This window comes from Hippocampus bargibanti, linkage group LG10 (assembly GCF_051943395.1).
Source record: "Hippocampus bargibanti isolate YZ-2025 linkage group LG10, ASM5194339v1, whole genome shotgun sequence".
NCBI classification, from domain to species: Eukaryota; Metazoa; Chordata; class Actinopteri; order Syngnathiformes; family Syngnathidae; genus Hippocampus; species Hippocampus bargibanti.
Genome location: NC_142743.1, coordinates 15347710 through 15373719, shown reverse-complemented (window position 1 = coordinate 15373719; position 26010 = coordinate 15347710). Strand labels below are relative to the sequence as shown.

At 39.6% G+C, this 26010-nt stretch overlaps 1 protein-coding gene across 2 annotated transcripts; it reads right to left on the bottom strand.

Moving 5' to 3' along the window:
• Positions 1-695: 695 nt before the first annotated feature.
• nt5c2b (5'-nucleotidase, cytosolic IIb) lies at positions 696-25917 on the bottom strand. 2 transcript variants are annotated; one of them, XM_089006218.1, is made up of 19 exons: positions 25691-25917; positions 22612-22729; positions 14713-14786; positions 9592-9709; positions 9306-9401; positions 9074-9165; positions 8900-8957; positions 7619-7712; positions 7357-7410; positions 7157-7240; positions 6873-6914; positions 6611-6718; positions 5485-5551; positions 5229-5399; positions 5004-5055; positions 4744-4804; positions 3905-4081; positions 2289-2585; positions 696-1868 (listed from the first exon to the last, which is right to left on the bottom strand). In XM_089006218.1, the coding sequence occupies exons 2-18, from the start codon at positions 22710-22712 to the stop codon at positions 2307-2309; spliced, it is 1728 nt and encodes a 575-aa protein (XP_088862344.1). In that variant the 5' UTR covers positions 22713-22729; positions 25691-25917; the 3' UTR covers positions 696-1868; positions 2289-2306. The 2 variants fall into 2 exon arrangements, with proteins under 2 accessions (XP_088862344.1, XP_088862343.1); XM_089006217.1 differs by having other exon boundaries at positions 696-2585.
• Between the last annotated feature and the right edge of the window lie 93 nt (positions 25918-26010).

The following is a 26010-nucleotide window of genomic DNA, read 5'->3' as shown; positions in this document are numbered from 1 at the left end:
ATTTTTTTTCATGTGGAATGAAGAATGTTTATTTTGTTGCTTAGGGGTCCAGGCATTGTGGACAGAATAATGTATAAATGGGGTTATTGACCTTTTTGAAACTGAGAGTCTTCGTGGGATCAGATTGGGGCAAAGGGATGCCAGTTGAATGCAAATTTTTGAGATAAGATTTTGGGGAATTACATTTAATAATGTTATTAATAACCATGTTTACATTTTAAAATGATGATTACAACATTCCTAGGAAAATCCCAATGTGCCGTCACGAGAAAGCTATTTTAGGAACAGTCTCTCAGGCCTGGTTAGATATTCCACCTCGTCCGTCCGTCCATGCTTCCTTCCACATTCCATTAACATACATGCAAGTTTATCTGAAGACTATGGTTGTCTAAACAGCCCACAGTTGTGAAAGAGAGTAACTGGCGAACAATTCATTGTGTAACCTGCCTCTCATCCAAAGTCAGATGCGATTGGCTCCAGCTCAAGCCTACCTGCTGCCCCCTCCCAAAAAAAGAATGGGTTGACAAAGTAATAACTTTTCAAATAACAGCAATAACAATTCTATAATTATATAAATAAACATATTCCATTGTATTGCGGATCTTGTCCTGGATGCCATAAGACTGAATGGACGTATCAAATTAAGTGAGCAGTGAGTATACGTGAGCTTGGTGCGAAAGAAAAGAACATAAAACTATGAAAAACTATCTTTATTATACATTTGTAGGCTTTCACTCAGTGTGCAAACTGCCGAAGCAATAGTACATACAAGGGTTATGCATAAAAATGAAAGATAACCATAATTTGAAAATGAGAGATAACAGTGACAACACACCGTATGAACATGGATGCATTCAGGGCACTCTGGGAAGAGAATAAAACTAAATCTCAGTTCATGCATTGACTTCAGTTCACTAAAATTGTCAATAGGCTCAAAGCCTGTGTGGTGTGGTACAGAAATTAAGAAACAATGGTAAGAAACCGCTGATACTTCTAGAGACAGAAACTCTTTCAAACACGAGCTTAAAAAAATTCGAATGACCCTAAACGTTGTCGATTAATTAACATTTAGTGACAACAATGTTATTCACAATTTTTCAGCATTTTCTTTAGAATTTTGTACTTCCAGTTTAGATTAACAGTTTTGTTCTGTGTAAACCGAGGTGAATACATTTTCAAAATGCTTCCACTGAACAAAGAAAACAAAGATTAAAATGAATATTTTAAAAAACGAGGTCTTTTCTGTGCATTTGTTAGTTACGCAAAGTTCAAGACACAGTCATATCCTATAAGTACAAATATTACTTTTGCAATAATAATCATAACAAATAAAAGAAAGAAAAAAACTAACATGATTTGTTTTGTTTCCCGATTGTGTTTCCTTTAAGGTTCTGTCATAAGGTACTTATGACACCGGTACCGGTGCATGTTTACGTGTCTGGATCACAAAAAGGCAAGAAACAAATATTGCAAAGTCAACAAAAAGAAAGCAAATAATTGGCACAGACCCTTTGACTTCCGTTTGAACCATTTGGCCTCCGAATAAGCACAAACAGCTTAAGAAGTCCCAGATCTTTTCCATTTGCTTTGCATATGGAGGCCCATTGCAGCAAACCGTCCTCAAAAAATAAATGTGACACTCAAGTTTTGTTTTCCTATAAAAATACTGTCTCTTGCCTTCTTCGGCTGTCGACACCTGACAGTTACTTCCAGAAGAATGACTTTATTGTTGTCATAGCGATTACCAGCCTGTTGTACAGTGTTCTTGTTGTTGCTTGGTAACAACATAATGAGTCAACGGCCACCTGAACACTGCGATGCCATTTAGAAATTCTTCATGTCAGCATCGCCCATCATGCATTTTATGGCTGGCAGAAAAAAGACATGGAAAAATGTCAAGAAAAAAAACACCTTGTTCCCATTTTGCATAAAAAATCAATTGTGATCTATTAAATTGAAGACCCTCTTCACACAGGATGCTGACACACATGTGTCATGTACAAGGCCAGTTTATCCAAAAACGTCACGTTATACCTCAGTGGAGGAGTGCCTTCCGTCAAGTGACGACAATGTTTAATTTGAATCAAATCGATTTAGAATGAAAAAAAAAAACATTAAAACACTTTTTTAAGAAGGCGTTATGCATGCAACTGTGTGACTGTCGTGTGATACTGTTTGCTGGTCTGTCACACTTTAAAATGTCAGACTGACACACACAAACACACACGCACACACACACTCACGCACACACGCTGAAGTATTTCCCATATTGCCACAAAACAGAAAACCTCAAAATGGCAAAAACTTCATTCCTCTTCTTCCTCTTCTTCTTCTTCTTCTTCTTCTTCCTCCTCTTCTTCTTCCTCCTCCTCCTCGTCATCGTCCTCATCGTGGCAGTGGGTGATCTCCTGTGGGGTTTGAGGGAACAGGTTGGGAGGCTTGATCTCGCTGAAAGAGCGGGTCAGCTGGTTGCGTTTGCACTCCAGTTCTTTGCAGTCACCACAGTGGTTGCGGTTGCGTGTGGCCAGCGGTGACTCGGCATCGATGTTGACGTGCGCGTGCTCTACTGTCGACTCGTGGGGCATCTGAGAACCAGACAAACCAAAGAATCAGGGATTTGTATAGTTTCTGAAAAAATATGCACTGGCAGTTACAGTATATAGTTGAGACGGAAGATATCATTCTTTCATCCCGTCTGCCATGGGAAATTATACAAACCCAATACCAATTAAGTTAAAGTATTGTGTTGAACAAAAAAAATAAAAATAGAGTACATTGGCGGGCAACCACGAAAAACGTTTTATATCATCTAAAATTCCCAAAACACGCAGTATTATATTTTTAGTCAAATGCAAAACACAAATAAAAATGATTTAAAGTGTGCTAAAACTGCAAAAAAATCGAAACCGGAAGTGGCCAGTTTCAGAAGGTCCCGCCCCCTTGTTCGTAGTGTCACCACAAGACGTCTTGCCTTGCTGGAGAATCAAAACAATGTCTTCAGATTCGGAGAAGATGCTTTCTTGTTACTCATCCAGTTATGAATATGATTCAAATAGTTCTGAAGAGGAAAGCATACATGTTTGCAATCGATTAAAGAATTTATTCCGGTCATTTTGATGCATCTGGAGAGAAATGGAGTGACAAACTCTTTAGTACTAACAGTACCCAAAAAAGGCAGAAGATGGCGACAAAGCTCCGTGGAAATTGTCTTCTGGAAACACACAACGATTCACCATCGCTATTTATGTGTTTTCCTTCTAATTTCGCCATCAACACGGATCAACACGAAGTTTTCAGACCAAACAAAGTACCGCAAAATGGATTGACGCTATGAAAGGACTGCTACAATGTGTCCTTTCTCGGTCAGGGGCGTTCCTTCCGTGACGTGACGTCTCGTCACCAACTCAAAAACAAGACTTCCGGAATATTCAGCACGAGTCTTAAAACGTAAAATATAGCTATATGTGGTGGAATCTTTCTAAAATACACTCAGTAGAAGTCATTTGAAGCGATTTTACAAATTATGGACACAACTTGTCCGGAGATGTCGGTTGTCCTTTAAGTGCATGTGGGGTTAGATGCCTCGAATCCGATTGCGGATTTTTTTTACTAACTTTGTTAGTTTGAAGCGATATTTGGGAGGCAGAATGTGCAAAGTAACGTGAACATTAGTGTGCGGGTGGAGTCGAAAGATACTGTAGTTTTGTTTTGTTTTTTAAATCATGAGCCGCGGGCCAAATTATTACCAGGGCTCAGTGCCCATACTCAACTGAAATGAACTGCATGGAAAGGTGTCAAATTAGTCTATGGTTACGGTTAACTGAGCGCAAACTGCCACTGGGGCGAATCTGCAAATCTGTTTGTTTTCATTCACCCAAACGTCTTGTAGCGTCTTTGTACTCACAAGAACGTGTGCGGCTCTGAAGAGGTAACTAAATGGATAGTAGAGCAGGTTGATGAAAGAAGCTGCGTAGAGATCTGCGTAGCGCATCACTTGGGAGGCGAACAGAGTCTGCCTGGAGCCGCTGCGGAAAAGGCTACCCATCATGCCATAGCACATATCCATGTCATGTGTGACTTTCTGAAGACAAGAAGAATAATTGGGGAAAAATGGTTATGTTTGTTTTATTTTTAAGTCCGGAGAAGGTTGTGTCACAGAGATAGAAGTTGTCCATTTCAAGACATCCAAATGCATATTGTAGGTACTGTATCTTCAATACAAACTTCCATTCCTATGTCCATGAAATCGAAACTTTGTGTAAAATCTAAATAAAACTAGGATACCATCAATCATTTGGATACGTTTTTAACTTTTTTTCCCAACGGAATACACTCCAAAATAAGTTATGTCACATTTAAGCCGATAAATTATCCTTTTTGTTTTGCAAGGCAATGACAGACTAAAGGGTAAAGTAAATTGTGTAGCACTGGATTTACACATCAAGCTTGGAAATTATTGGCATGCATATACCAATTGTAATAACGACTTCACATGTATGTACAACATCGTGTTACGTCAACGCCGAAAGAACAGAACTCAGTCGTAAACCAAGGATCAGCTGCACGATATCTCTACTGGTGTAAATGCGGTTATTCATTAATGGTGAGCATCCACTCTCAGATAAACAAACTTTGAGGAGTGCCAATAGAACAAAGATAAATGACACACAACAAACGTGACAGCATGGGGACAAGCCTTGTCCTCTTGTGTTGTTATGGAAACAGAGGTGATTAACGCTGTACCTTGACTCTTCTCTGGAGAGTGCTGATATCGGGCCTCTCATTGCTGCTGCTGTCCAAATGTCTGCGGGAGAACCAAGACAGGAATCACGTCGGTGACAAAGGGCAGGTGGGGTCATATCAGTTTGGTCAAAAGGCCGACGCCTTGTTATAAATAACATGCGTGGCGCGCCTTTAGACTCTAAACTCTTGAACTGGTGGACCTTAGAATGAAACATGCCCACACACAAATGTACGCAGGTTTAAATAGTTCAATTTCTTACTTGTAGAGTTCTGCCAAGAAAATGTCCAGACCTTGCAGTTCCTCAAACAAAGCTGAGAGAAAAAAAATATCAGCATCACTGATAGTGTGCATGAACGTGACAAGCATGTGCCAAATTTAATCTAAGGCACTCATTGCAATTTTACGCTGCCTTAGGTCTGGTAGATATCCTTTCAATGAAAAGAAATGTGTGCAACAATGTTAAAAATTTGTCTCGCAGCCTCACAACTTTTGTCGGTCCACACGTGCAGCTCCTGGGCAAGCTCAGGTATGACCAGGAAAGTCCGCCAGCCTTGGCGTTTTTTAGACTTGAGTATGTCTCCAAAGATATGGTCCCCGATGTACACAATGTCTTTGCCTTTGGCCCCAAGTAGGTCACACACAATGTCTGAGGAGCCTGTGGGGTAGTGTAAGGACATCTCACAGGGAGCATTCACTCAGTGACCGCAAACACCCTGACACCACATGAAATGTCTTCTTACCTCCAGAATAAACAATACCGTGTTGCAAGGGTCCTGTGTATGTGCCGATCTTCAGTCGCCCGGTTGTCTGAGGCAAGTGTAAAATACATAAAGTCATTACTTAAAATTTCACAATTCATCACGCAGGCAAACTGTACCTTAGCTCATTCACTCCATCCCCAAATTTATTAGAGAATTGAAAATATCACATGGAGCGCCATTCCCGAATTTGTTCGGGTTTTGTTTTTTCTTGCGGGGCTGATAAAGCGCGGGTAAGACGTCTAGAAATGATTTTTTTTCCCTTTCACGAGGGGGCCGCATTTCCCTTTTTTCCATGTTGGTGCTTTGTTCCAGCTTCAGCTGTTGTTAAAGAGCTATATAAACCAATATGTATGTATTTTATTGCATTGTATTTTGGACAGCCACCTTTATTTCAAGCTCATATAATTCCAGACCCATATTATGTAGAAATCTCTCTTTTTTTCTGATGAAAAAAGTAAGGTTTCTTATGCTGCATTGAATGTGTATATAGTCCTAAAACCCAATATTCTGTGGGTCCTGCAATTTGAGTGAAAATGACAAAAACCCTGGCACATGAGTGGACATATTTTTGCACATCGTCTGGCAGTGAATGAGTTAAAAGTAAACAAACTGAGGCTACCCCGAGACAACAGCATGACTTCATTATGAAAGACAAGTAAATACAAGTAATAGTAATAATTTTACTTATGGTTTTATTGTTATGTGCTTTGTTTTATTGTTTTTATTGTAAAGTGTCCTTGGGTGTTTTGAAAGGCGCTTGAAATAAAATGTATTATTATTATAGATTGTTGCCAGCAGTCCAGACCTGTTTCTTATTGAAGATATGTGGCACATTATAAAGCGCAAAATACAACAGGACACTACTGATGTGTAAATGATATAGCGAACGGAAGAAAAAATATCTCATGTTGTCAAAATACCCTGCTACATGTATCCAAGGCCACAGAGTCAATGTATTACTCATGAGCAAGAGAAAATTTAACCAAACACTGTTTTGGGGATTTGGTCTGATGAGAAACAGTTTGACATGTGTACCCTAATGAAGTGACTGGTGAGCATAAAGTATACTTTGGACATTTTTATAGTGAGCTTTAGGTCTGCTCACCGTATCTACTTGTCGGAGCACTGTTCCTTCACCAAAGAACACTGGTTTTTTGGCATCCACTAGGATGAGGTCAAAGTAAGACTGCCACGGTCGGTGTGAAGCATCAGGCTGATGCAGACATCAGCACACCCACATGAAAAAAGTTGCAGACATATGGATTAAAAATAAATACAAGGCGGATTTTAATATACCAGATTGATCGGAATTGTTCATCTTGTACAGGTTTGCTTTCGAGTGACATCACAGTGAAGAGCATATTCACCTTCGGACCATGGGGGAAATCAAACAAATAAGTCATGATTTTCTGTGAACAAAAAAAAATACAAGAGGATTTTAACTGACTGATTTCCTTATTGCCTCACTGCAAAATTAACTGTAAACTTTAAAATGTATGTATTCAAAATGATAAATTGGCAGTAAAATAAATGAATAAATAACTAAATAAATAAATAAATAAATAAAAAGTACGCGTTGACTATACTGTTGCGCTGCAGCCAACAAGTAGCTTGTGTGGCTGATGGCCTGAATTTTAATGGTCTTACTCACATCAGTGTATTTGTAGTCGCTGTTGGTAGCCAAAAACACCTTGGCAACTTCATTCATCCGGCTGAGGAGGAGAGGCAACTTTCCCTGGTGGGAATGTGGAAAACAAAATTGAAGGGTAAATAAAGCTCTTGCCAAATAAGCCTCCTCACAGACTTAAGTTTTTGTGCAAAGAGCATCCTTCATGAATACAAACGACTTACATCTTTCACAACATATTTCTCAAGGTTCTCCACTGTTTTTTCCTTCAATGTACCCTGAAATGTAAAAGATGTGAAAACTTAATACTGCTTAATTTTACCAGTTTTATTTCTCACATATTTTGTCATATTAACATTGCTTGTGTTAGTCATACTCCAATGATTTATTGGAATTGTTTTCCTCAATGCATTTGAGTAGAACTAACTCATCATGTTTGGCGGGGTAGAGCGCACTAAGTTTGTTTGCTTTCATAACACGCCATACCTTGAAGTGCACCCAGTCTACTGCATCCCGAACATCCTGGAACATGCTCTTGTAAGACATGAAGAGGTCACCGTCTTTAAAGCCTTTTTCGCAGCTGAGGGAGGGGAGGAGCAGAGGCAAATGTCTGCAGTTGTTGAACAAGACCAATCTTCACAGTAAGTATTTCAAAAACATTTCTCTTTTGTATGTTTTCCTTAGTTTGTCTTTATTCTCATTTGCTCTTAAATGGGATAGCCTTCCCTTGATGGCGGGGTCCCCAGCCAAACAGGAAAGCATTCTTCCCCTAAAAGACCAACAACCAGGTTTCAGAGGACAAAGACCATGCAACCATTCCAGATTACATTCTTAGGTAATTTACAAGACATTGGATTCTCTCTGCGAATATTAGCATCCAATGTCTATCTCACTTGGTTCCTCATTTCAAAGCAGGAGTGTTCAACCAGTTGATCACGGTCAACAAGTAGTCTGCGGATTGGTCCAAGTCGACCGTGAGAGGTGTCGAGGGAAACAAAAAAAGGGTATCTGTGTGCGTGTTATTAATATCATACAGTATATTTTTGTGTTAGTGTCGACGGTATCCAAAGCACTCCATCAGTTTCACATTCACAAAAAAGAAACACTTCTAATAAAATCACATAAAAAAGTAGGTAACCTTTAACCTACGGTGGCGCATAACTGCATCACAAGAAGTTGTTGGTGGTCAGCAGTCTGCAGTAGCAGCTAGCATTCACAGGTGTTAAGATATATCTATTTTTTGTTGTTTATTCTCATTCAAGGTTTGTTTCAATTGCATTTCACAAACTGTAGGAATATGGGCTATCAGGATTATTATTTTAAAATGGTACACGTATCAGTCTGTGCACTGGCCAGAAAAAGCTGTGTTGGGTCCCCCAGTAAGGTAGCCAATAATTTCATATTTATAGACCCACTCTTGTCCTTGTATCTGTTTTTTTTTCTGTTTTGTTCATGTTCGGGTCCGGGATGTGCGTGTATTGCGGTACTGGGTCCATTGTGGGGAAAAAGTAGATCCTCAGTCAAAAAAGGTTGCCCACCCTGTTCTAAAGTTAGTCAAAACATGTTTTATTCCTGTTATCATTATAGGAAACTTAAAAAAAATAATTAGGGAGTGCAAATGTAACTATTGACCGCTTGACAATGTGCAGCCTTCATGCAGCAAGAATTTCTTTTGTCCCAGATTGTTTTGAATCACTTCACGTGCAACGGCCAGTAGCAGCGTGCTATATGTATACGTGACATTTATTGTAAGAAGCAGTTTCTTACCTGGTGTACCTATCACAGTTGGAGAAGAAATCCACTAGGCATGCAAAGAGATAAGTCTCTATAAAAATAAATAAAATCCAGAAAAAAAGAACAATCGTCAATCGCAAAAGATCATGCATCACACTCACCGACATTTTTTTCAGGAATTGGCCGACTGAATTGTGCAAACATTACCTGGCAGGTTAAAGAGTGTGTTGAGAATATAAAAGCGTTCTGTATCATCTCTTTGGATGAACTTGTTTGGGTAGCGCTCACGGATCTCAGGGCTGGGGAAAGAGAAAACCCATTCAAGTGGGCTCATGAGGGCATTGATGCAGGCACACATTCCGTATGAGGACACAAACCTGACACGCTTACTAACAATCTTCCTCAGAGTCGAGGAGAGATGAATGTTCAGAAGCCTCACCCTCTGAGGAAGTTGAATCCATGGACGCAGACCAGTATATTACCGTAGGCGTCGACCTTCAACAGGTTTCCGTACATTGTGTCAAATACAAGGCCCCTAGCAGTGAAAAAGAGAACACATCAAATACTGTATACAGTATATTTTGAAGGCTGTAATATTTTGAAGCACAGTTTGTTATTTTCATTGAAAAAAAATCACCGGTGCTGCCCACTTTACATTATCTCTAGTGAATTAGAGGTCCTACGGTGATCGAAAGTGTGGCATTGAAGTGGCAAGTTGGGCCTACCTGGTCGGAAAGGACGGATCGTAGACAAAGCTGAACAACTCCTGTGGGTAACCAATGGAAACCAACCGCTCCACTGTAAGCTCAAATCCAAGCGACTCATACTCTGGGGACTTATACACTAGAAAGCAAAGACATATGTATATACAGTGAGTTGCCAGCCTCTGCATCACACTGATAAGTAAACACGAAAACAATTCCAATCAGGGATCATTTCTTGAGAATAACAGTCTTATATTATTCCTGCCTCCAAATTTTTCTCTATGTACTCCAATTTTCTGGTTATTACCTTTTACTGTGGAATGCAGTCGATGGCGAACTGACCGCTGCATTTAGATTTTTCATCTCCTGACTTGACTCTATTAGTCTGTTTTCTTCAAAGGTGTGCAATGGTTAAAAAGAAATCATCAAGCTCTGTAGAAGCCTTAAGTGCTTCTGATCATTTATATTGGACGTGATTTAGTAGGAAGAGATCTAAAACAGGTAAGATATGGCTCTCAAAGAAACAGAGTTCCCAACCCCTGCTTTGTGAGTAGAAATATCCTTATATCAATGAATTGTTCAGCTTTTAAGGGACCACAAGATTGGCTCTATCTGATTCTGTACTGAGGGATGGTGGCAAATGGCTTTGTGGCACTCCATCCTTAAAACATAAAACTTTTTTTTTTCTTGAAGACACTTTGGATGCCTATGTTTCCGGAAATGCAATGCGTGGTCAAGAAAGTTCTGCTGCAGCTACATTTCTAACAGAACATTCAGTCATTGCTGAGGTCTGCAAGATTTACTGTATCTTCTGAGGACTATAAACCTTTCAAGTGCTCTGTAATGGATCTGTATAATTATTCACTTAGATTTGTGTTATGACCTTCTGCAGTAAACATTGCAAAAGGTCAACTATGCTCATAATCAGTTCAGTTGTTTGACTACTGTGACATTTGTCTGCATTGGACAGTGAATCAAGAGATGTTACTTGGACACTGGAGTATGAATTTGACCTGTGAGTCAGACTCCCAGAAAACAATGAGATATTAGAGCAGATGTTTCATGGCTTGGGAAATGTTGACAATAGAGCTTGAAGGTTCTGGGGAATTTCACCAAAAATATGCTGCATACCTGTCTTTCATGGCTTCATGGTAGTAATACACAAGCATGTAAAAAGGAAGCACATTGACGATGTTAAGCGAACTGAATGTCATCGATCGCGAATGAGCAAAATACTACACTCTCGAGGGGTCTCGCTGGAACCGCTTTAAAGCTGAGCAGATGGCTACAACGTGGACAATTTAATGAGTGTCTGAAGAGAAAATTTCGAATAATGCTACGCACGCTCGCACATATGCACACACACACACACACACACACACACACACACACACACACACACACACACACACACACACACACACACACACACACACACATTTGTGTTTGTATCAACTCAAGAAATGATGTTCTCCACACGAATCAACATTGACATCTGTTCAGGAGTGAAAACAAAAATTGGCCTGACTTTCAGCAGAATCTCAGATGGGCTCCATGCAGGCATCGCCAAGAGCTACATATTAACCCCAGGGCCAAACTCGAACTTAAACGAGGCTTGGAAATGTCCGGCGGAGGATTAAAATGCTATCTGACACTGGGACGAGGACATGTCACATGCTATAAATATAAAATGGAGAATGCGCTTGCATTGATGGCTGCTGTCCTTATCGTGGTGGGATAGTTTGGAAGAAACGTAGAACACAAGCAAAATGCTGCCCTTTCTGGTGGCATGTTGTTGGACATGAGCAAAACATGGCAAAACACATAGTGATGTGGACGGAATTGGTGGTAACACTATGTTAATGACACAACAACAACAACAATAATAATAAAAAGAAGAACAAACATAATAATAATAATACTAATAATACTAATAATACGGCTACTACTACTACAACTACTACAACTAATAATAATAATCATCATCATCATCAGTATAATTGTTGCTGTTTTATTATTGTTATTATTATTGTTACTATACCTATAAGGCAATTGAAAATAATCAACACAAACCAAACATTGCTTTTCAATTTTGTTTCAAAATAATAATAGTTAAACTGATTGTACACTCAACTTTATGTTTATTGCACATATTTTTGAAACAATTGCTGCAATCAAATGCTTTTTTTCAATGTACCTTTTAACAAGTGTTTTGGGGCACTTTTTTTGAGCAAATTGCTTCTGATGTTCCAGGTTTGAAGAATGCTTTCGCCACATTTTCACACTTCCATCTGAAGCTGGTCGAGGGAATTGCTGGACACGATTGCAGATGGCCTCGGGTGAAAGGCGGAACAACCCTTAAACTGGTCTCCAGTCAGTCACAGGGCACATAGAGACGGACAACCGTAAACACCCAAATTCTCCTCTTCACTGAGCGGTAACCGAGCCCACGCTCCCCGCACACAGCTCTGGCGAGTGCACCACTACACCGTCAGCGATACGCGGCACGTTTTCTTTCTTGACTACCTTGATAGTCTTTCATCGTACCCTGCACATATTCTCGACAAGCAGACTCAAAATATAACTTTGTCTCCTCCATGTTAGACAGCAGGTTGAGTGTTCTTTATTTGGGACTTTTCTGTTTTCTGTTCTGCTTTATTTCTGTTGATAGAACAATCTCAATTGCTAAAGGTTTTTGTCATGCACTGTTACTTTGTAGTCTGTGTGTCAGTTTTAGTCTTAACTGCCACATCAAGATTTACAAACTTGCTCACAACCACAACACCTCTGTGAATTGTGACAAAATAATCACATCTTCATTCTTGACGTTTGAATTCCATGAAAACATTCCATGAAATTGTAAGACATTAAATTGGCGACAACCACATACCAGCCTGGCAAATTGGTTTGGGTGACAGTCTAAGGTCTAATTTGAATACCAACAAGTCACACTTGAGCATTTTCATTATGCTTTAATCCATCATGACTATAATAATTTACTTTCTTATATTAATATGATTAGGATTTCATTACCAGAGCTGTGCCAAATATATTCTCACAGTGTATAGATCACAGTTGTGATGTTTTAAATTAGAACTAGCGTTGTTGTCTTGCAAACTTCCCTGCTAATCCAGAGTCTGTTTCTGCCAAAAAAAACACGTCACCTTTTGCTGCTCAATCCTCCATCTGTCTCTCAGTCCCAGCTGTGGTCCTTCAGTAAACAGAGGGCTTGGGCCCTCTGCCCGGAGCAGAAGTGCAAAGCAATTACGTTGCCTTTCCACCCCTTCTTTTCCTCCACTCCCTTCCCCCCTGCACCACATTCTCTTGTCATATTCTTCTTCCCGAAGCTCAGGTTTGCTACAAAGAAACCTATTTTAAGAGTTGTTTGCCCTCGGTCCCCTCTGCGAATATCCATTCTCGTTTTCTCTCGCTCACTGCCAGGTCCTTTTCTGCAGGTTGACCTTGACATGGACAAACCTCAATTTAGCATGTCACTTCATATCCTAATCTAGACTGTCAAACCGGCCGTTAGGACTGTCATTTAGGAAGTGAGTCATGTCTGATTACATAATTACAGGAAAGATTAGGTTAGCTAAACCATATATCCTGTGCACGATTGAATGGTTGATTAAGAGGTGTTGATTTGGCGGAGCATAGACTGACAGAATACCACAAAGTTTAGAGAGATAGTATTTGACAGAATTTAACTTAAAGGTGTAACTTAAAGCTCCCCTATCTCTGACAGTAGCCTATACAGGTATTTGGAGATCTGTTGCTGCTTCACACTATTGACAGCAAACTCAACCAAGAACTTTGGTGTATGGACCGGAAGATGTGGTTACAATGTCCTTAACTTCCTTGAAGTTTTTTAGTTCTCATTATTCTCAGCTGTTCTAGGTCAACAATCATATCATGCATGCTATTATAGGTTCAAACCATACATGAAATATCGTGTTGCCATGCATGTTTCGCATGATTTTGTTTCACGGGGGAACGACGTGGGTTTCTTGCAAGCAAAAGAGTAGGGTTGTCAACACCAATATCCACACTGCCCGGCATGCAACCAAAGTCACTTACAATATAAGAAAACGTGCCAGCAGAAAGACTTATTTATTTAGATTCACTTGGGTCACCCGTGACCTGGAGCCTATACCAGGTGACTTAAGAGAATGAGGCAGGTCACAGACAGACTGATCTGCTTATAGGGCAAACAAACACGCATTCAGACAAACATTAAAACTCATGGATAATTTTGAGCCCTCCGATAACCTAACATGCACGTTTTGAAGGACAAAGACAGAGCGTAGAGCGAGACCACCTGGAAACTAGTGCCTCTCAAGAAGACCCGACCTAAGATTCAAACCCCAAACCTCAGAACTGTGAGGTAAACATGCTAGCCACGTACACACCATGGTGCTCCAATAATAAAACTGTTTACTATGCGGTTTGAATAATGATGATGGGTTGACACACTGATGATTACACCTTCTGTATCGGTTGAAATAATGACAGACTAACGATGATGATCCATTACACCTTGAAATAAATCAATGAAATTCAGGATCGTGGTTAAACCCACTCTGGGACGAAAGCTGCCAGCGCCTCTGTGGATATGTGAGGCTCCTGTCTCTCGCAAACATTTCCATTAAGTTATGAAGTCCCATAAAAAGAGTAATGTCAACAGCTGAGCAACTTGCACTCTGCACTCAGATGGAGTTTTAAATTCACAGCGGGACTAGGAGTGATTCCTGTTCTCAGAGGAGTCATCATTTGAGAACTTCACAAACACACGTGACCCACTTAACAAAGTCATTTGGCTATTTTTGAAAGCATGGGTGAAAAAGTGTGTCCGAGTCACAGAACAACATGGCAGGGTAATTTTGGAGCAGTTACTGGTCAGTGGGGTATGCAACTGATCCTGTGTGCAAGGGAGTTATGTGGAACGTTCACAACAGGTTTCCCACTGACTGATAGGGAGACCGTTCAAATAGAGATACTTAAAAAAACTGTGATTATTTTTTTTACTGCAAAAAAGCATCTCCATTCAGTAACTATTACCTTTCTTTCTGTACTAAGAATATATTGCCATTTACTCTATTTGTTTACTTTCCACAGGTGTTGGATGAGGTGTTACGTACGTACCTGCTAAAGTGTAATCCATATCAAAGCCAAAGCACTTAATCTTCTCCATTGCCAAGCTTCTGTTGACAAACACTCTAGAGAGGACACACCAAAGTATTTGTGTTACTCGTAATAAAAAAATAAAAAATAAACAGCAATACGCAGACATACTGTAATGGAAAATACCATTCTTGGATGAAAAAAAAACCCTTTGTGAGAATACAGACACTCCCCAATTTATGAACATTCAAGTTACGTTAAATGGTACAAACATTTTTTGTGGATATGTCGAAAAATGTTTGAACAGAGATGCTGTAAGTTAGATTTTGTATTGTGCGCCTTAGTACGTCCGCGCTCGCCTGCGATTGGCTGGCTGCTAGAGTATGTGGGCGGGGAGGAAATCCCTCTTCCCATTTGACGCTGCAGGAGGATGCGTCGAGCTTGCTTACGATTGACTGTGTATAGCAGTGGTGTCAAAGTCATTTTTTTGCCGCGGGCCACATTGTAGTTATGGTTTCCTCTCGAGGGCCGTTATGAATTTGGGGAACCCATTAGAATGTTTAAATCCCTTCAAATATTACATATAGAGCACACAGCAAATTAATGAATAACTCGTTTTCAAATGTGAAGTCAAGAATAATGACTTTTATTGTGGTTGACATCCAAAAATATGAAATTTTAGCTCAGATTTTAGCAATCATCATGGAATTTAACAAGTTCGATTTGCTTTCGCGGGCCGAAAAAAATTATGTGGCGGGCCGGATTTGGCCCGCGGGCCTTGACTTTGACACCTGTGGTGTATAGTATTTGGGCGGGGAGGAAATCCCTCTTCCCAGTTGACGCTCCAGGAGGATGTGATGCATAACAAAAAGTAATGGCTGCTGGCACGTAATTCAGTAATTACGGACCAGCAGCTTCAGTAACGGCTTACTGAAGACCCAAGTATATACTGTATGTCGTCGTACTACAGTAGGTGTGAATTTATTTTACGACTGTTAGAGCATCAGTGTTTTATACTTCCCATTCAGTGTTTGACCTATATTGCACTGAAACAACTTGCGAACAAATTCACCTTACGAACGACCGCTTGGAATGTATAAGGTGGGGAACTGTAAACCTTCCACAAGTCAGAAGGGAAGCCAGGCCAAAGTATATACCCACAATTTCACTCCTGCATCGAAAACACTGGCTTGCACCAGACAGTGAGAAAGGGTCAGAAAAATGTCATCATATTGCATACTCACTTTGAGGCAATCGCTAGGGGTGCGTGTCTCACGAACAAAACATGATACATGTGGAGCGCTAGGATTCGGTTTGTTTCAAATCAAAACAGCATGACTCGCTTTGAGACGATATGGTACAATTAATTATTTTACAACACGGATACAATAACCTATTTTGCAATATGGATCAACTTCAGTACTGCATAAATTTTATAGAACGTGGTTTTCCGACTGAAATTACTGTTTATCGTGACCTTAGAAATCACAACACATTAAAATTAATGTGTTGCAGAAAAAAACTGAAATGATCTACATCAGCAAAAACCTACAGTTACAAGGTCGAATGTCCATCATACAGAAGTGAGTTTTGTAAGAGCATAGTGAAACAAGAAAAACAAACTGTAAAAAAAAGTATGTGTCATTAAATATGCATTTAAAAAGTACAATCGCAGTGAAAATGAAAAATGATTGTATTTTGTAAGGTTGCCGTGGGTCCAAATGTGAGCCAGTGTTAGCGTGTTGACCTCACAGTGCAGAGGTCACGAGTTCGATCCCAGCTCTGGCCTTCTTGTGTGGAGTTTACATGTTCTCCCAGGGTTTTCTCTGGGTCCTCCGATTTCCTCCCGCATTCCAAAAACATGAATGGCAGCCTGACTCTCAAGGTGTGAGTGTGGATGGTTGTTGGTATCTGTATGTCCCGTCATTGGCTGGCAACCGGTTCGGTGTGCAACCCCAACCCTATCCCCGACCCACCAATTGCCTGAAAAACTGCTGGGATCGGCTCCAGCATCTCCGATGACCCCTGTGAGGATAAGGTGGATCGGAAAATGGATGGATAGAGGTCCAAACGTTTGTGAATAATCACTAAGGCACCTTTATATCCCATATAAAGCTTATTGACGTTGGATGTAGTGGACCATGCGTTTGAAATAGTTGCACAACTTACTGAAATCCAGTACTGGTTAGGGTTACGATACCAGTACTGGTATCGTTTAGTACGCTGTTGAAGAATAATAATTGTTAGAGGAAAGTTGGGTCTTTTTGATAGCTTTAACATTCAACCCGACATTGTTCAGAGAAAACCATCAGTAATCTACAGCAGTTTTAATTCGTATCGGTAAGGAGAAACTTTCTTTGTGCCAGGTGATTTGTGACAGTATGCTACTATTTTGAGTGACGGTTACCCTTAAGACTTTGTGACATTCGGCCAGGAAACGGCTCAACTGTCCTGCCTCATAAACCAGTGCGCAGTGTCCCCAACTATAGACGTTGTTTCACCGGTCTCAACCTCCTGACTTAACTCGCATTGTTGCAACATTTTATCCTGAAATTAATGCACTTAACTTTTATAAACTACATCTTTGAGGTATCAGCACATTTTTACAGTGAGAATTCCTTCAAATTTGGGAATAATATTAATGTGAGCATCACGTTACTAGGATTTTTTTTTTTTTGGTCATCAAAATTTGAGACAAACACCAGATTGGAGAGCATATCATTCATGTTACCAAACACGTTCCTATTTCTTTCTCCTCAAACTAAAATGCAAATTAGCAAAATGGAAAAATCAAGACAAATAGAATGTCGCGTTACACGAGGATGGCATTTGTCAACCTGTCCTAGTCATCCAAAGCATAAAGTAAATACTGTACCTTGAAGCAGTTCCGTAGTGAACAAGCTCCCATTTCAATATTTGTCCAGAAGAGGAGTAGCGATGCATTCTATGTCAAATTAAACCTGACTATGACTCTCCCACCTGCTCCAGCAGGCCACCACAGGAAACACAATGAACCCCCTACTCCACCCTCTCTACCCTAACCCCCCTCTCTTTGCTTTCTTACCATTCAGACCTTTTCTGACTTGTTGCAAAAATGATTGTGGCTATTCTACGTCATTCTCCGTTGTTGTGTGCGGTTAGTCAGAGTTGTTTTTCGATGGCATGACGTTTATGGGCCTTCAAAGACATCCAGAACACGGCACCAAGCAACAGTCAATTCATTCAATTGCGGAAGGGTTCGAGGAGGATACACATGCCTTTGGTCCTTTGAATGGTTAAATTAATGAGTGAAGAATTCATTCATTGTTATTATGATTACAGTAAAGTCTCGTTATATCGATATTCTTGGGAGTCGGAAAAAATATCAAAATAACCGTACTATCGATATATCGGTTCACAGAAGACTATTGTAGTCAAATGACTGTAGTAATTAATACTACAGTCTGTATATATATATATATATATATATATACAGTAAAGTCTCGTTATATCGATATCGGATATATCGATAGTCCCGGTTATATCGATACTATTTCTATGCACACACGGAGAAAATTACATGCAAACAGGGTCGGATATATCGATAGTCCCGGTTATATCGATATTTTTTCGGACTCCCTTGAATATCGATATAATGAGACTTTACTGTGTGTGTATGTGTGTATATATATATATATATATATATATATATATATATATATATATATATATATATATATATATATATATATATATATACGCACATATACACACACACACACACACACACACACACACACACACACACACACACACACACACAGGAAAGTCTTGTTATATCGATATCGGTGAAATCGATTGTGCTTCTTATTACGATACTATTTTCATTACCCGGCAAATTTCTAGTCTTTTATGATATAATTTGTTCCTGTTAGTAGGATACCCAGTTATAATGATAATCCGGTTACTACGATGCCCTTTTCATCTCCCGCCAGCCAATTTGGTCTGCTTATATCGATACAAAATCAGCTTAAAGCTGAATCAATATTTGCTGAAGGATTTCAATACCACTATTCGCGAAATCAGTAAACGGCGTATTGTTTGATTTTCGGCTAACACCGTTGGTCACGTGACCAGCTTTCGTGCCGTGCGCAAACATGACGGGTACCCATAAGTTAAAACTCATTGTTATCGGGAAAGCAAACAAACCAAAGGTTTGCCGGTAACCTACAAAGAATATGAATAAGTAATGTAAACATTGCAGTTTTTGTTTTCCATACATTTATTTAATTGTGTTGTATTCAGATATCTTTTTATCGCTTGCAATAATCATTGTTTTTCATATGTACATGCTGGCGATCGTGGTTTCTCTCGTGTGTATAGGACAATGTCGAACCCAAATTTTTACTCAGTCACAATTGCAAGAGTGCGTTATGAGAATAATAAATGATGTTTTTATTTAATGCAAAAGTTTTTTTTCACTTCACTACACTGCAAAAGCATGCTAGATACGCAATCCATGAACTCACTGAGAAAATTACATGCCATATCAAAGATCCCCCATTTATTGACCACTTTTAATGCAGTTCGGCGCAGGATCGGATACATCGATCGTCCGGTTATTTTGATATTTTTTCCGACTCCCAAGAATATCGATATAACGAGACTTTACTGTAATCATAATAAAAATTATAATGGAAATTATTCACTCATTAATTTGTTAACCATTCAAAGGACCATAATGTTAACATAGGAATGCACACACGCCCCCCCTAGACACACACACCCACGTGCACACGGGTAGCCGACCCCTGGGATACACAAAACAATGTTTTAATTGACGTTTTTACCTCTAACATTTATCACCTCTCACCCATAACAAAATGTCCCAAAAAAAATAATCTAAATTTTCTTTCTGTTATACAGTTGAAAAAGGCTAAATGATATAGTACTATAAAACAGTCAAATGTTCCGTGAATGAAAAAAAAAAAAAAAACTAAGGTCAATGATGGAGAGTAAGAAGTTATCATATTTAAAAGTTTCATGCTGTTATATGCTTAGTGAACATGTACGTATGCGTGTGGAATCACGGGCCAATCGCGGGAAGCTGGTTGACTGAAAAATAGAGCTTTGGTCAAAGTTTGCCCCCCCCCCCCCACGTATGCGTGTGGAATCACGGGCCAATCGCGGGAAGCTGGTTGACTGAAAAATAGAGCTTTGGTCAAAGTTTGCCCCCCCCCCCCCCCCCCCACAATGTTCAACAGGATACACGGCAGGGAAAAAAAAACATTTTTAATCAGGAAGGCCCATTGTGTATTTGTAGCCACCTTAGTCATTTTGATACTAGGGTAATAGCTAATATACATACAGCGTTTCTTGCTTTATTTCTGGGGCTTTTAATTTGTTGTGGCTGCAGACACATTTGTTTTTCTTTTTTTGTCCAATATCTCTGCCGACCCCTGACCTCAACAGATCACACATCAAAGATAAGACCATAATCTGAAGAATCTCCGCTAATTATTTGCACATGATAGTCAGCTTCTTATATGGCTGAGAAGTCATTGTTTGTGAAACTAATCGCTGTCATGGTTTTCTGAAATAAAATCCACAACGCATTTAAAATATAAGCAGGAACAACGCCACCGGGAAGTAAAACGTTATGTTTAAAATTGAGAAGAGTCATTGTGCTTTTTAGATATGATTTGAAATAATAATTCATCAACTGCAGTAACGATCGCTCAAACTGGCTGTGAGCTAGAAAATGCAAATCAGACCACCTCTGAGCAGAAGACATTAATTTCAATCAGACAGATAGCATCGTGCCACGTCAGCTAAGAGACTGATGTACTCATTTGTTCTATCCATTTGGTTGCTCAATTTACCTCGAACCTAAAGTCTCTATGTATTAAAGAAAATGATCAAAGTGAATGTTGATTTGTTTGATCGAGGGAAGAAAAGGAGATTAAAATATGTTCTTACGTCAGATGGCTGTTTATCTTTTATTATATCCATCTGTCTATGTTTGGTTTGGCCAATTAACGCTTAGAATTCACCTATCACTTTTATTTGTTAGAACAATAAGCAAGTGCACTACAAAAAAACTATGTTATTGATCCTCGGAACACATTCACTTTTTCCAATTTAATTTGACTCTTGATGATTTTACTCATGGTGTACATCTGTGATTATTTAATTGTTGAACCAAATATCACATCCAATATTTATATTTAAAAAATACATTTTGTGATTGAAGCGAATATTAATCAAATGCAGTGATCTCCCACCAATTCAGATGTTCGCTGTTTAGTGGGATAACGCCTGAAAGAAAAACAAATTAGACTGACTGACGTCAGGCACATGCCGGAGCCTCCCCAAGATTTCTTTCACTGGCAGAGATTGATGAAAAGGTTACTTCAGCCGTCAGTACAGATGACAACTGAAGAAACCTTTTCATCGATGGACCACTCCTGTACGACTGAGAGCTTACACAGACGGACTGGCAGAGATTGTTCCTAATTCTTCATTCAAAATTTAGCAGCAACATTTTGACATTTGACGATTAGATTATTTCCGTTAGTTTCAGTAACGGCAATCTGTATCAATTGGCAGCATAAGCAACAACTACACATCAACCATTGATGCAAAGTCAGGACTTAAGGTGCATGCTGCAAAGTTCAAGGTTTTGCAGAATGCTAAAAAAAAAATAAAACCACACCCAAGGAACAACATATATGCCACCAACACAGGAAAAACCTGCTTAACACTGTGTCCAAACTTCAGTGCACTACTTAAAAACATTGAATTTGAAGTCCTGTATGTGTGTGATGCAATGTCGATGGACTAATGCAGTGCATTAATTCATATTATGTGACTTGCAATAAAATGAGGTCAAACATTAATAAATAAATAAGTAAATAAATAAATAAATAAATGAGTGAATGAATAAATAAATAAATAAAATGTGTCATCTCACATAGTCATAGTGAGTTTAAGTAATTTTGTGAAATAGCTTCTTGTACATATGACCAAACAGGAGGTTCAAAAAGGGAAATCTTTTTGATTTATTGGCTGCATATGGGGAAGTGTTAAGCTCCTACATATTAGTCGCAGACCACGTTAGTTATTGAATTCCTCTGATGGTTCTTATGACTCTAAAAAACGTCACTTCAGTTTTTCGCGGTTAATAGGGACCAGGACTACCCATGATAGATGAAAATTCGTGAAATAGAGTTATATAACAATAACCCATGTGATAAGACACAGAGGGGTGCTGGTCGGGTCTGAGAAGATGCACAGCCAATCCACTTGGCTGTAAACCATGGGATACCATGCTGTCATTGGGTGACGTCAGCGTTGGGAACCATTCTACAGTCATGTACAAAACCTTTGAGTCATTCGTCATTTTTTTTTATTCTGAAGTTGTTTTTCCCCTCAAAACAAAATCAGCAATGGACTGAAATCGCAAAGCTGCGAGGGATCACTGTACTCAGATATATACCGTAATTGTCATAGTCGTTAATTGTTAGCGATAACTGAATTGGAGAACAGAAGCCATCTAAAATTGTGGCACACAAATATGAAGTACTACCCTTCATATTATGTGAGGAAGGGATTTTGTAACAAAGAAATGCTTGTAATATCAGTGAAAAGTGAAGAAAAAACACATTTAGTAAGATCAATGAAAAAGTATCGATGGACGACTCCTGTACGACTGAGAGCTTACACAGACATATTTAGTAAGAAACATGAAGCCAGCATTCATTAATTGAGTGGGCCAAATAAAGTGGCTGGATCTGCCGCCCCAGGCCTTGATTTTGAAACCTGCATGTTAAAACAATATAACTTAAGAGAACACCTTCAAGCCAGAACTATTCTGTCAACATCCTGAGGATAGTGCATGTTTGAGATATCCATAGATTGTAGGAGGCATAAGGTTCTTACCTATGGTATGGCTCACGTCTGTATTTTTTCATTGTCATTCTGTCCATGTTGGCTGGCAGGTCTGCATAATTCTGAAGTCTGTCACTCCAAGAAGTGGTCATCTTGAGTCTTTCAGTGTCTAAGGAGATAGGAGAAATTAAACATATCCATCTTTGTACTGTACTCAACATGAGGTACCTCATGGTTCTATAATGAATCTATATTGATTGGGTTTCTACTTGACCAAATAGAGTGGAAGCGCTAAGGTTGAACCCAAACCACAGAGTTGCTTTTGTCCTTGGTGTTTAGATCACCACTTCATACCGACAAGTGAGGCCGAGGCATGTTGGCATGGGGGAAACTTAACTCATTTTCTTTCTTTTTTCTTCTTTGAAATTAAGAGAATTCATTGAGGGGCTGCACAGTGATTGATTAGTAATTTAATTTTACATTCTATTTTGTCCCTCGGTGTGACTGTGAGTGGGAACGTTTGTCTGTGTGCCCTGGGATTAGCTGGCAACCGATTCAGGATGTACCCCACCTACTGCCCATAGACAGTTGAGATGGACTCCAGCACCCCCCGCTACTTTAATAAGGATAGAGCGGATCGGAAAATGAGTGGATGGATTGATATATATTTATGAGAACCATACGATAATCCCAAATGAGGACATTTTACGATATGTTAATATTTTTTTCACGCGCGTATCTCGACAGAGAATTCATTTACTTTTGAATGCTTTTTAATGATCTTGTATTTGCAAATATTTTGAGATGTACCACAACAAATATATGTCCGTTGTTGAATAAACCAGACCGTGATGGCATAACACTTACCGGTAGTTTTTAGTCTTTTTTTTTTTTTTTTTTTTTCATAAAAAATGCTTTACATTGGTTAGAGGATAATTATTTGCCTAAAAGGGTATTGAGTTATGATACAAAGTTGTACATTCTTTTGTGTGAGGATGGTTGCTGTTATCGTGAACGAAGTCCACTGATTGACTGGAATTACAACCTATGCGGGAATGTGTTGTTCACACTATTAGCATGGGTATAATAGCTGATGTAATCACATCACACACACAAGATACTTAAGAAGGCGTGGGCGTCAAAAACAAACAAGGGATGGCCTTGAGTGTACTAAAACAGGGCATGTCGGGGAGTCACTGAAGTAAGCCTGCCATGATGATTCGAGCAGTACCGATGATGACCATCCATACATCCATTTTCCAAACTGTTTTATCTTCACGAGGAACGCGGGCCCGCTGGAGCCTATCCCAGTTGTCAGTGGGCGGTAGGCAGAGTACAACCTGAAATAGGTCACCGGCCAATTGCAGACTTGCATAGATGAACAACCATTCACAGTCACAGTCATATCAATCTAGACTAGGGTTTGTTAAATTTACCATTCACCTTTTTGGAATGTTTGAGAAAACCAGAGTATCCAGAGAAAACCTACACAGGCATGGTTAACTCCATACTCCAGAGCAAAATTTGCAACATTCGCCAACACTTGCAAGGGTTCACCACAAGAAAAAACAAATGTGTTGTTACCAGTTTAAAAGATACTGGGCTGATTTTATGTTACAATAATCACATGAAGCTGTTAAGACTTTGAAATTAAACTTGACTATGTGCATCCTTTAAGTGTTTTTGTTTTTTTAACAACACCTGATTTAAGGCTAGATAATATTTACAATTGGTTTAAACAAAACAGTGTGGAGGAAACAGCTGTTAAAACAACTAAGTGTGATGATTATGTGAAGAACATTTGTATTTCAGATGAGGTAAAAGCAATGGGGATGTGAAAATGAGGTTTAATATTTTGCGGAAATACAAAGATTAAAAATGATCGAAGTGACGTTAGGTAGAATAGGCATCTTCCCCAAGTGAGGGATGTCTTCTCCAGGTTGTGGGGTAATATGCCTCTTTACATGATTTTACATTTTGTTTTATTAAATATGTGTCCTTCAGCACAATTCTTGGCGAGGCACATCATCTTTTTTGGTATTCAAAACCTTTAACATGTCAAAGAAATTTGCCATTTTTAAGAAGGGCATCTGCCCCTACTTACCTTTGTTATTCAAAATATATTCCACATTTTCCATACTTTCCCTACTTTTAACGTGTCTGTCAAATGGACGGTACACACTGCATTGTATTGTACTTTACTGTCTGACATTTGACATCCAAAGGAAACCACATATATACTGTATTTTAAGACAGAGATTAATACATACGCTGAATCAAACATGTATCAAAGACAGGAAGACCTAGAGTAGCTATGAAATACATTAAAGTGTGCTGTCAACTCTGGTTGCATGACCGTTTCTGGACCTTTGGTCCTCCCATGGCTTGTTGACAGTAATTCGAAGTTGTTTTTACTGGAATCTGGAGGAGAGGGTAGGCTCTGCCTAGCATAATCGCTGAAGTCAGCCTTCTTGCTCTTGTGTCAGCACCTTGCATATGTGACACGTGATCATATGTGTCAAAGAAAGGCAACTATCAACGTTTGTATCTTTTTAATATTTGCATGCAGGCGTTTGATGTACATCAGCGTGTTTCAAAACAATCCCAAACAACTACCGGGTTGCAGTCATTTTGAACCAATGCCTGCACGACACCTGTGTTACACTCAGAACGGGGCTCGGTGGTGTCGGATGGGAGAGCTCGGGTTTAGGAAGATAAAAGTACTGTATGTGGAAGCATTGCTAACGAGGAGCGTGCACTAACGCAAATGGGCTTTGTTTCACTACCACCATATCACGTAGCTCCATTAATAAGCGCTACTACGCCGTACTGCACCCGGGAAATCGGAAATCTGGGTGCAAGTGTGACATAAAAGCTGCAATATCGGTCGGTGTTGAATTAACCAGGCTAACAGGAAAATGTTTTCGCAAGACAACCAAACATCCCATTTACTAGCTAACATTTTGCAGAGCTCTCCTAGTTCGACACTGATAGAAGCGGGCAGTGCGCAAATGTATTGAGCAAGACTAATAACACATTAGCCTAATGGGACACAACAACAACAGCTAAAAAAGGTCGTGGCAGGTTTCACTGGGTTTAACTTAGATCTTACCAGAATAGCTGTACTCACCACTGTTATATCCTGTGTCGTACAATTGCACCGCCACTACTACTAAGCATGCACCTTAAACAGCGTGAAAATATGAGAAAGAAATGTGGTGGATATCTGCGTAGAACGCTGCAGTCAGAGTATCGAATGAGTGCGCCGTGAGCCCAAGCTGTCGAGTCTTTCTCTTCAGTTGAAGTCTCGGTAGGGTTTCTGTCGGTCTTTTTCTCGGCAGCCAGCTGGAAGACGAAAGCAGGCAGAGGGGGCGGAGTCTCTTTTCTGTCTTTCATTAGGCGGAGTCACCTCCCATCTTGGCAAAGTGACTGTGGTATTGCGTCGGTGCG

Excerpts from the sequence above, each read along its gene's own strand:
- nt5c2b (XM_089006217.1), bottom strand. The coding sequence starts at position 22,712 with ATGACCACTTCTTGGAGTGACAGACTTCAGAATTATGCAGACCTGCCA. Across the intron at positions 5,552-6,610 it reads TGCTCCGACAAGTAGATACG|ACAACCGGGCGACTGAAGAT; the intron begins GTGAGCAGACCT and ends CACTTGCCTCAG. Across the intron at positions 4,082-4,743 it reads CTCTCCAGAGAAGAGTCAAG|AAAGTCACACATGACATGGA; the intron begins GTACAGCGTTAA and ends TCTTGTCTTCAG.